Raw genomic sequence first — 11,734 nt, 5'->3', positions numbered from 1 at the left:
TAAATTGAATAACAAATTATTCGCAATGTAAACGAATCTGCTGAGATATTACAGTAATAACTGACAAAATGTTTTTGACAGATGATTCCTGTCAGCAAATATTGCACTATGGTAGAGTCTATATTATATTTAATTTATTTCAGCTCTGTTTCTTTGGTCAAATATTTGAACAATGTTCTTGTCTTTCAAATCTTTGTCATTTTTCAAGTCTAAGCTTATGACCATAATGTATCTCAATGATTATGTGTATTGTGAAAAAAGTAAACAATGTTGTACAAATACAAAGTAACAGCGAGGGATGCCCTTTGACTTGTTGAATCAAACTGGACAAACTTTCGAAGGTTGACTGACAGTATATCAGAGCAGGTCTTGTCCACAAGTTGTACACAGGACATCTGAACAAGGAGCCCTCACCTGCAGGTTTGCATTTACATCCTTTTTGAAATCTCTCATTCAGATGACTACAGTGAACTTTAAAAAAAAAAAAAATGTATTTCAACATGTTTTTCACAGTCTATTGTCTTCATTTGAACTCTTCACCAAGATGCTGTCTGTGTCTTTAGTTTTTTGTGCCATTGTGGCACTGGCTACAGCTCTGGGTGAGTATTGGCTTATGTGTGGTCATCATGTAATCAACAGAGGTATTGCACTCACCCACTCTTTTCTGTTTGGCCAGATGTTAACAGTACTCACTTGGCGGCAACACCTTGTCCGCCTGGCTGGACCGAACATAAAGACCGTTGTTTTTTCTTTGATAATAATATCAAGACCTGGGTGGATGCTGCGGTGATTATTTGTCAAGCTGATTGAAGGTGATGCATTGGATGAGTCTAAACTGTTTCTCTGGTTGTAACCACTGTAGGCGAACTGCCAGCAGTTGGGAGGGAACCTTGCATCTATACGCAGTGATGACGAAAACTCCTTCATTAATGCACTGACTAACAATGCACCTGCGTGGGTTGGAGGAACAGATTGCCAAGCTGTAATGAATCCTAAGATACTAGATTTTTAGAAAATGTGCAGTTTATATTGGCGTGAAAGTGCGTAAGCAAATTGATTGTTGGTTTTACAGACCGGAGCCTGGTTCTGGATGGATGGTACACAAATGATTGCGAGATTCTGGTGTCCACTCAAACCAGACAATGAACTCTCACAGTGTTGTCTACAGATAAATACTGGTGGTAAGTCTCACTGAAGAATGTCTGAAAATTTTGATGATTAGTTACTGTTTAATGTTTTCATTATTTCATCAAGATCATACTGCATTATTCTTTATGTGACTCCTTCTGTTTTAAGTAAAACTGATCTTAATTGTGATTCTTTGAAGTAAAAATGACTTTGTATTTCTTTCCACAGTGAACAAATGCTGGGATGATGTACCCTGTACGTCTACCCTTCCATATGTGTGTGGAAGGCATCGTTAATGGAATCCTAACATGAAGAGCTTGCCTTCCTGCCTGTTTTAGCTGCTTCGGATAGAAAGCATCATCTTATTAATCAGATGACTCTTGCTGATTGATCTGACGATTGAGTTATTTGGAATGAAACTCATACAAATGTTTGTGTTGAGCATGATTAAAAAAAATTAAGCAATGACAAAAACTGTATCTTGTTATAGGAACAATTGGATTGAAAATTAACACAAGTAAAAAAACACACACACACAAAAAAAATTCTTTTTTTGTCTTTCTTGAGCACCCACTCAACGAAGAAATAATGTCACTGGTCTTTCAAAGTGGGTGGACGGGAGGAGCACGGGTGCATGTTGTGTCCTGGTTTCACTTAGACTTGGGTAGCTTTTAAAATAGGAAAATACTGTCTTTACCAATGAGAATCTTTGTTTTAAAAAATGTTTCTTTAATGTGTATTGAAATATTAGGGCAAGTGCAATTTTTACATATGGCTCCATTAAAGTGAAGGAGCCATGGAGGCGCACTAATCAATGATGTGCCTCAATTATTGATCAAATTGTTTACACATGCACAGACGAACACCTCTTAAATAACGCAAATCAAAGTCTGCTGAGATTTTCTATTTACAACTGTCAAAAAATGTTTGACAGTTGATTCCTGCCAGCAAATATCGCACAGTGGCAGACTACCAGTCGCTATTTATCTTGGCATTACAATAGTCTGCAAGTTTGTCCTGTTGACTAACCGTTGTTGATATTTGAGGAGTTTGCCTATTTGCACTTTCAATAAATGATTGGCGTTTACCTTGATGCAAATGTCTGTGTAATGGAATGCGTTTCGCTAAAAATTTTCAAATACGAAATACCTGTAATTAAAATTGTCCAATAATGACTTTTCAACCGATAACCCGATATTGTCTAAAAATCTGATACCGATATCAAACCTATACCGATATATGTGGTCGTAGACTTAACATTTTATGGCTAGTTTTGTTGTCATGCCCCACTGGATGCTTTAATAATGATAAATGTAACGACTTCAATGTGTTCCAAATAAACATTCTGAAAAAAATAAAATCACTCCAACTGAAGTTATGGGTAAATTGCCTATATTGCACATCTAAATTTATTGTTGAAATCAAAATAGAATAGAATAGAATAGAATAGAATAGAATAGAATAGAATAGAATAGAATAGAATAGAATAGAATAGAATAGAATAGAATAGAATAGAATACCTTGGATCAAATGCAAAGTGCCAATAAGGCACATATTCTGTCCTGAATGTGTGCTTGGGTACACAAATCGACAGACAGCAAACAAAGCATGCAGGCTCTCAAGGGAAGTCAGACGCTGGAGTAAAGTTGAATCTTTCTCTTGACAATAGCACTGATATTTTTTTGTACAAATGAAAATAACAAAACATTTTGTCGATAATATGAAATATAGTCAAAAATCTGAAATGTAGTTACTAGGTCTGTCAAAATTATCGCGTTAACGGGCGTTAATTAATTTTTTAAATTAATCACGTTAAAATATTTGACGCAATTAACGCATATGCCCCGCTCAGACAGATTTAAATGACAGTTTACAAATGTTATTAAAACGAAAACATTAAGAGGGGTTTTAATATTAAATTTCTATAACTTGTGCTAACATTTTTCTTTTAAGAACTACAAGTCTTTCTATCCATGGATCGCTTTCACAGAATGTTAATAATGTTAATACCATCTTGTTGATTTATTGTTATAATAAACAAATACAGTCCTTATGTACCGTATGTTGAATGTATGTATCCATCTTGTGTCTTATCTTTCCATTCCAACAATAATTTACAGAAAAATATGGCATATTTTATAGATGGTTTGAATGCGATTAATTGCGATTAATTACGATTGATTAATTTTTAAGCTGTAATTAACTCGATTAAAAATCTTAATCGTTTGACAGCCCTAGTAGTTACACAATAAAGCATAGTAAACAACAAGCATACGGGGAGATTAAGGGGGAATTGGGGAGGCCAGGCCCACCTAGTGGCCGAAAATTTAATTGCATGTAACTTGAATTTCCTATAGACCCTACTAACGTGACGTCACAGCCACGCCCCCGTGCCATGTTGTCCGGATACTAGTCATGTTAATGCATTAGCGCTTCGTAAATTCCTCCTATTATGGCGTGTTTTTCTGCTCGTTAACATTAAACAATCAAAATGGTGAAGTCGTGTGTGGCGGTCGGTTGCAAAAACAGAGAAGATAGACGGAGAGACTTGAATTTTTACCGTATTCCGAGAGACCCGAAGAGGAGACCGCGATTGACTGCTGCAATTCGACGAGAAAACTGGGCTCCAAACGACTACCACAGATTATGTAGTAGTCATTTTATATCTGGTAAGATGCATTTAATATATATTTAGAGGGTTTTGGGCTGACAACCACAATTAAGATCATTGCTAGGCTAATCGCCGACAACATACACGTATGTATGTAGTGAGTGCTATCGCTAAACCATATAAACATTAAAAGCCCTAGCTCCATTGACAAATGACATGAAATACATTAGACTTGACATATTTACAATTATCTTGTCCACACAAAATCAGCCTATTCTCACGAAAGTTTGAAAAACTTTAAGAGCTTGGAGGCTTATAAATGCTACGTTGCTGGTTGGGTGAAACAGGTCCTCGTACACGAAAATTCGGCAGGAATCTTGTGCTCGGAAGGTGAGTTACGAAATTTTCAATTCAAAATCTTTTGTTCTTGCTAACATCCACTGTCAAGTCTAATGTATTTCATGTCATTTGTCAATGGAGCTAGGGCTTTTAATGTTTATATGGTTTAGCGATAGCACTCTCACGACATACATACGTGTATGTTGTCGGCGATTAGCCTAGCAATGATCTTAATTGTGGTTATTTGTCAGCCCCGTAGACGAGGCCAGTTTCTTTCACTTGGTACCAGCTAAATATTATTCAAAAAATAACGATGGTGGAAGAAAGGGAAGTCACAAACATCTTGAATTTGAAACTATGTCGTACTACGTCGTATGTTGTCGGCGATTAGCCTAGCAATGATCTTAATTGTGGTTATTTGTCAGCCCAAAACCCTCTAAATATATATTAAATGCATCTTACCGGATATAAAATGACTACTACATAGTCTGTGGTGATTTTTTGGTGTCCAGTTTTCACGTCCAATTGCAGCCGTCCATTTCGCTCTCCTCTTTGGATCCCTCGGAATACGGTAAAACTTCAAGTCTCTCCTTCCATCTTCTCTGTTAGTGCAACCAACAGCCACACACGCCTTCACCATTTTGATTATTAATGTTAAGGAGCAGAAAAACACGCCGTAAATAGGAGAAATGTACGTAGCCGTAACAGGTTAACACTATGTTTTGACGGACAAGTGGGCGGAACCATACAGCGAGCACGTGGTACGTGGGTAGGCTCTATAGATGAATTAAAAATTTTTAGACTTTGCAGCTAAAATGTTGCCTATAAAAGTTGTAAAGCTATAAAACAAACAACAAGTAGTAATGAAATGAACAAAAAAATATAATGGGTCAAAATTATTTTTTGAACACATAATTTTACTAGCACCTTAGAGACGGCCATTTGCTTTGCTTAGCCAAAACCACCTGGCTGGAATATTCAATAAAAAAGGATGCGGGGTCTACTCCTCCACAAGGTAAGACAGAAAAACGTGCGCACTCACACACGCACGCACCCAAATCCCCCACCCAACCCCACACACACACACCCACACTGACAGCTGGGATGCCAGTATGTTCCAGCATGGGCTAAACTACTATCTAAGCACATATCTTGTCAGTTAATTTTATATCTGACACTGCGTTTCGGGTTCATCAACATGTTTTGCCCCCCATTTCACAAAAGTCAAATTCCACCTATGACAATAATGTCAATTTGAACGACAATTGGTAGTACAGCTTGCAAGCAATTTAATAATGAAACTAGATTTTACTAGAAAAGCAAATAAAAGGAAATATACACATCTCCAATATACTCCACATCGGTTGTGAATATAAAACAAAGGAAGAATATAAATTACAAGGAATGCTTGTATAAGGCACAAACAACATGGTTAGATGGCAGGAATTGCTATCCTTGGTGAAAAATAAATGTGTTAAGTTTACTAAAATCTAGCATACTCACGTGTACTTGAAGCCACACTAATAATGAGTCAAGTATACCATAAATGTGTTGATGGATAATTTACTTAAAGCATGTTATTTTGGAACAGCTACGTAATTTTATGCTGAAAAATAAATGTACTAATATGTGCTTAAGTAGTAAAATCAAAGTGTATTTTCTTTTTATTATGAGTACATTATGATTTAATTGTTAGTGTAGTATTTCACATTGAGATTATTGGAGTCGATCATACAATATGACCAAAACTGTTAAATAGCTTTTCTTTTTTAAGATATCCAATGTTGGGGTTGGAAGAGATCGTCTTTGAGATCTGTGTGCGTATCTGGTGTGTGGGTAGCCTTCACGGTTGGCTTGACTGTCTATTGCTCTAATATTTGTCATCCAATGTACAAAGGTGACATTGAACTTCTATACCAGGATCTCTGCCTGTCACACCAGAAAACATATTACAGTAAATCTAATCTCCTTGAATGTTGACCCCCCCCCCCCATTTAGTTGTACGCTAAAGTGACATGCTCAACAAGCAGTCTTGCTGCATCTTTACTTGCTCGCGCTATGATTGCACTGATTGGAACTGATTGGGACATGGATAAATTTTTATTGAATAAGGGTCTTCATCGCCAAAAGGTCCTTGAACTTGTAATAATTGATATATAGCCTATGATATAAATTGATATATACCGTCTATACAGTGGGGCAAATAAGTATTTAGTCAACCAACAATTGTGCAAGTTCTCCCACTTGAAAAGATTAGAGAGGCCTGTAATTGTCAACATGGGTAAACCTCAACCATGAGAGACAGAATGTAAAAAAAAAAAAAAAAAAACAGAAAATCACATTGTTTGATTTTTAAAGAATTTACTTCCAAATAAGAGTGGAAAATAAGTATTTGGTCACCTACAAACAAGCAAGATTTCTGGCTGTCAAAGAGTTTAACTTCTTCTAACGAGGTCTAACGAGGCTCCACTCGTTACCTGTATTAATGGCACCTGTTTAACCTCATTATCGGTATAAAAGACACCTGTCCACAACCTCAGTCAGTCACACTCCAAACTCCACTATGGCCAAGACCAAAGAGCTGTCGAAGGACACCAGAAAAGACACCTGTCCACAACCTTAGTCAGTCACACTCAAAACTCCACTATGGCCAAGACCAAAGAGCTGTTGAAGGACACCAGAGACAAAATTGTAGACCTGCACCAGGCTGGGAAGACTGAATCTGCAATAGGTAAAACGCTTGGTGTAAAGAAATCAACTGTGGGAGCAATTATTATATCCATGCAAGATCTCACCCCGTGGCATCAAAATGAAGAATAATAATAAAAAAACACTCGCGTTTATTTGCTCATCCCACCAAGTCGCGTTTAAAGGGCAGGTGAAGAACTTTCGGATTTTGTTGTAATTTTACAAAGGTAAACTTTGGACAAGCTCGTCAAAAAAAATCATGTCATTTCTACCGCGTAAGTGCGAGGATAGTTCGCGTTTCTTAGAGTTGTTTAGCACTCCGTCAATACTGCATTCCCAAACCCGGAAGTGTGACGTCATTTCCCGAATGCAACAGAAGACTATCCACACAGAGCATAGCAGCAGTAACGATATCAGTAATATTTCCAACGAAAATAACAATTCAGTTTCGCTCTTTCGTGAAGCTAACGATGTCAAACGCTCCTAGGAAAGATGATCTACAATTAATCCCTCGATGTTTGAACCTGAGGCGTCAGATGACGCAGATTTACTCGGCAAAGCAGACGTTGGTGATGACGCTGGTTGGCAGCTCGACACTTAACGAAAGGAACAGTGGTAGGCCTATGTCTAGTATCGTGATTTTTCTCTGAAACTTTCTTACCCCAGTCATTCTGTGATATAGTTATCAGTAATTGCAAAAACAGACAAGTAGTTATATAGATCAGGTAATAAATGTATCAAATTGACATGAATAGACAACCTGTCAGCTGTTTTATGGCAGGCAAGCAACAAAACAAAACAAAAAACATGTCACACTTCAACGAACAGGCAGTTGGTTTGCCCTCCTACATCAATAGAATTGCATCAAATTTTAGAATTAGAAAAACCAGTAAGGGTGTACGTACGTCTTTGAAAAACCAAGGTTGTATCCTGCTAGGCTTTCAAAACTGTCTTCGCTGAAATGTTGAAAACAAAGATGCAATGGAGGAGCCAGGGAGAAGTTCCTCCGCTTGACTCTCACAAATGATGTCCAAATCCTTTCAGAAGAAGGTTTTTTTGGCCACTCATAGAGTCTTGAGCCTTCGTATGAGCAATTAATCGCTATACATCAAGATGGCATGATGAATCTCACGAGTAAAACCCAGATAATGTTTGCAATATATGGCGAGGATAGCGTGGTACTATAGACAAGTTTCCTAAGTGAAAATTGGGTGGCGCCATCTTTGATAATTTCTGCTCCGAACTTTAGGTTTAGATAGAATAACATGAAGTGCGGTTGAAGTAAGCAGTACGTTGACAAAGTTAAAACTGCAAAAAACCAGAGGAACCCATGGAATCTCCAAAAATGGATTCAGCATGACGTAGATGAGACTCTGAGATGCTCTCTGCTGTGCGTGAACTCCTGGAAGCGCCTATATATACTGTATATGGTTGGAAGTGGAATGTTTTGAACAACGTCCAGCTTCAAAGCGCCAGTGTGGATCTACCTCGCCATACGCCTTAAATCGAAACCAGCTGCAGACAATAAATTAAGGATAATGATTTACACCTAAGGATATACCTAAAAGATTGTATGTTTGATCTTATCACTTCATTGATCATTCGTGGTTAAAATAATGATAGGCCGGCCACTTGAGTGACCAAAATGAGGTGAAATTACAAATAATATTACAATTGCCGAACGCAGAAGGGCTGACACGGATTTTGCTGTTAGAAGGAAACACTACAAGCTATGTACATATTAACAAAGATAGTATGTCATTCTTTTTTATTGCAGATATTGATCACAATAAAACATTTGGCCAACATGATTCCATTTATTGTTTTATTTAAAACAATTGGTTCATGTGCAAAACAGGTAAATACATTGCAATTTATAAAATCATTAGAAAAATATTAAGGAAGGTGGAGCATAAGTCGAGCCTTCCGCCATCAAACTAGAACGCACTTAGTCTTGATATATATCCATCCACGTCCAGTAAGTGTTTTTGTGAGGCACACCAATTTGTCTTCCCTTACCGAACAGTTTTTTTCACCTGTAAACGAACGAACAAAAAACTTGTAACACTTGCATTTATGCGTTTACATAATTGTGCCATGCTACACGTACTGATTAGTAACAGGCTAGCACCAGACAGCATGTGTTGCAGCCACAGCATTATAGTCGTTGTAGTAAATAATATTAATCGTCATCATAATAATAATAATAACAATATCATTGACAACAACTCGTTTTAAAGCGCAAGATTTTTGATTTAGTTTTTTTTTTTTTTTTTAGCTCCGGACACATGAAATTCAAGAATAGAAAGAACATACCTTCCATAACACCTGCGGCCATAGGTGGAACTACTATTCAGGCGAAGTAGGCGATCGCCTTAGCCCCCAACCAGTTGGGGGCCCCCAACCAGCTGCCCTTGCCCCAACGAGCAAGGGCTTGGGTCACCGGAGCCAGCTTGACCCCAACTATTCGTTACGTATAATTATGTGAGCATACCAAACAAACAAATGACAAAATAAAAAAAGAAAGCAATTTGAATGCTACATTTATATTATCTCTCCCCTCACACACACACACACACACTACAATGGACTGTTCCACGACAACGGACTGAGTATCAATCGCTTAGCTTCATTTAGCGCCGTTTAGCATTGCTTAGCTGTACGTTAGCCTCACTTAGCTCTCCCGCGTTTTTCACGCCACTAAGCTCGCTATTTTTACAGCTCTCTTGCTACTTTGCACGTCGGCTATCGTTTATTTCGAACACATGAGCAAACGTGCTCTCCATGAGACCCAAAGTGCAGTGAGGGAGAAGTTGAGAACAGGCCGCTAATGCCTCTTTTAACTTTCTTCTTCTTCACACCGAACATAAAATACATGACAGCACACCCTGTGGTGAAACAATGCAGTGCAGTTCAATCAGTCATACAATAACACTCAACAGCTGGTTAACAGCATTTGCTAATGAAAAAAATAAATCTATTAGTGACCAGTGTTGTTAATCCTACTTTAAAAAAAATAATTAATTATAGTTACAAATTACTTCTCCCAAAAAGTACTTGCGTTAGTAACTCAGTTACCTGAATGTAAGAGTAATTAGTTACTTGGCAAAGTAACTGGTGATAATTTTCCATTTTTTTCCCCCCTCAAAAAACAAACAAACAAACAAAAAAAAACAACTTACGTCACACTATGTGAAGTGGAAAAGGTTTTTGGGACAATTGGCCCTAGCCCAATTCTTTACCCTAATTTACCCTTTACCCTGAATCAACCGTTAAAAGTTGTTAAAATTGCTCCCATTATTGCATTAGTTCCCTTTTGTCTACTTTTGACATGTGAAAGTTTTAAAACTGTTTCATCATTTAAAGATATTCAAGTCAAGATTTTTGCCGATTTAGGAGTATTTTAGATAAAATTTACTTAGGTTCGCTGGGAAGGTTCTCTACAACAGAGCCTTCCTAAGAAGTCTACTGCTTTAAGATGGCAGCTGTTTACTAGCGCATCTAGTTCCTATACTGTACATCAGGGGTGTCCAAACGTTTTGCAAAGGGGGCCAGATTTGGTGTGGTAAAAATGTGGGGGGCCGACCTTGGCTGACGTCCTTTACGTAGAACAATATATTTAAGCAAATTTTAGCAAGCCATTTTGTGTGTCACATTTGCTTTATTTATTTATTATTTTTCTAATTAATTATTTCAACAATCTCGCAACTAGCCTTTGTGGCGTTCTCTTTCGACTCTCGGGATCTTGAGTAATACTGCTGCTGTGAAATTAAGCTAGCTTCAAGTTGCTTCAATTCCTCGCTGCGTATCTTCCCTGTAATCTTGTCGTGCATGTCAGCGTGTCTTGTTTGGTAATATCGCCTCACAATGAACTCTTCAAAAACAGCGACTGTCTCTTTGCAAATGAGGCAGACACAGTTGGTACTTATTTTAGTAAAGAAATAGTCCAATTTCCACCTATCCTTGAAGCGTCGGCCGTCGCAGTCAACTTTGTTTTTTGTTGATTGTTGCCATTTTAGAAAATTGGAAGTCAAGGGTCACACGGGGTAATGTTGCTTAGAGGGCTGCTGCCTTTTAGTGGGTAAATGAGGAGAAGCATTTAATGTGTAAGCAGTATTGCTGACCAATTTAATAGATCTGTGTGCGGGCCAGACATTATTGATCTTATGACAGAGGCTGGGGGCTGGATGAAATTTGACCACAGGCCGCATTTGGCCCCCGAGCCGCACTTTGGACATGTCTGCTGTACATGTTGCTAACGCCCCCGTGTCAGTCATTTCGCATCTAGATTCATATATATATAAAACATGTGGCTGTAGTTTGTAGGCTATCGGCTACAGTCAGGTATTACTGGAGCAACCTAGCATTGCGTTTGTGCGGCGTCACTTTTTTGCCTCCTCCCCACTCCTGCTCTGCTCTGTTGTCTCGGTGAGTCCGTCTCCCTCAGACTTTTATCGCGTCATTCAACCAATATAGCAACGCATATTAACGCATGCCTTTCCATCCTCAGTAACTGTGACGGCGTTGCTAAGATGAGAAAAGTAATTAATTAGATTACTCACGACTGAAAAAAAATAACGCCGTTAGTAACGCCGTTATATTCTAACACCGTTATTAACACTGTTAGTGACAACACAAGCAATGACAAAGAATGTTTTTTTTACGGAGTGTAAAGTTTTCGGTTAGCGGTTTAGTGAACGTACCTCAGGTGAACATTTCAAAATAAAAGCACGTCATGTTCGTCATATAAATAACGGTTTCTGGAGTTAATCCCACATACGTCAGAATTAATATTATAATATGTAGAGTAAATACCACAGAATACAGATTCTGCACTAAGAATAGCTTTCAAATGACACTCTTTATGACAAATATGATTGGCAATGAATAATTATTATACTACTATTATATATAGTAGTATACTATAATAATAATGCTAGAATTTTTTTTTAAGAATTGTTTTGAATA

The 11,734-nt window shown here is 37.8% G+C and overlaps 1 protein-coding gene across 1 annotated transcript; it reads left to right on the top strand.

The window, feature by feature from the left end:
• Window positions 1-339: 339 nt before the first annotated feature.
• On the top strand, window positions 340-1,673 carry LOC130920919 (type-2 ice-structuring protein-like). The gene is made up of 6 exons (XM_057844464.1): window positions 340-420; window positions 514-599; window positions 677-786; window positions 863-982; window positions 1,073-1,181; window positions 1,357-1,673. The coding sequence occupies exons 2-6, from the start codon at window positions 545-547 to the stop codon at window positions 1,422-1,424; spliced, it is 462 nt and encodes a 153-aa protein (XP_057700447.1). The 5' UTR covers window positions 340-420; window positions 514-544; the 3' UTR covers window positions 1,425-1,673.
• Window positions 1,674-11,734: the final 10,061 nt, after the last annotated feature.

The sequence above is a fragment of the Corythoichthys intestinalis genome, chromosome 8 (genome assembly GCF_030265065.1).
Source record: "Corythoichthys intestinalis isolate RoL2023-P3 chromosome 8, ASM3026506v1, whole genome shotgun sequence".
Taxonomy (NCBI): domain Eukaryota; kingdom Metazoa; phylum Chordata; class Actinopteri; order Syngnathiformes; family Syngnathidae; genus Corythoichthys; species Corythoichthys intestinalis.
The sequence above is the reverse complement of the archived record's forward strand: the minus strand, read 5'-3'. Positions and strand labels throughout refer to the sequence as shown.

Bases quoted from the DNA above. Each gene is read 5' to 3' on its own strand.
- LOC130920919 (XM_057844464.1), top strand. From the start codon at position 545: ATGCTGTCTGTGTCTTTAGTTTTTTGTGCCATTGTGGCACTGGCTACA. The intron at 787-862 runs GTGATTATTTGT...TAACCACTGTAG, and splicing joins AGACCTGGGTGGATGCTGCG to GCGAACTGCCAGCAGTTGGG. The intron at 983-1,072 runs GTAATGAATCCT...TTGGTTTTACAG, and splicing joins GAGGAACAGATTGCCAAGCT to ACCGGAGCCTGGTTCTGGAT.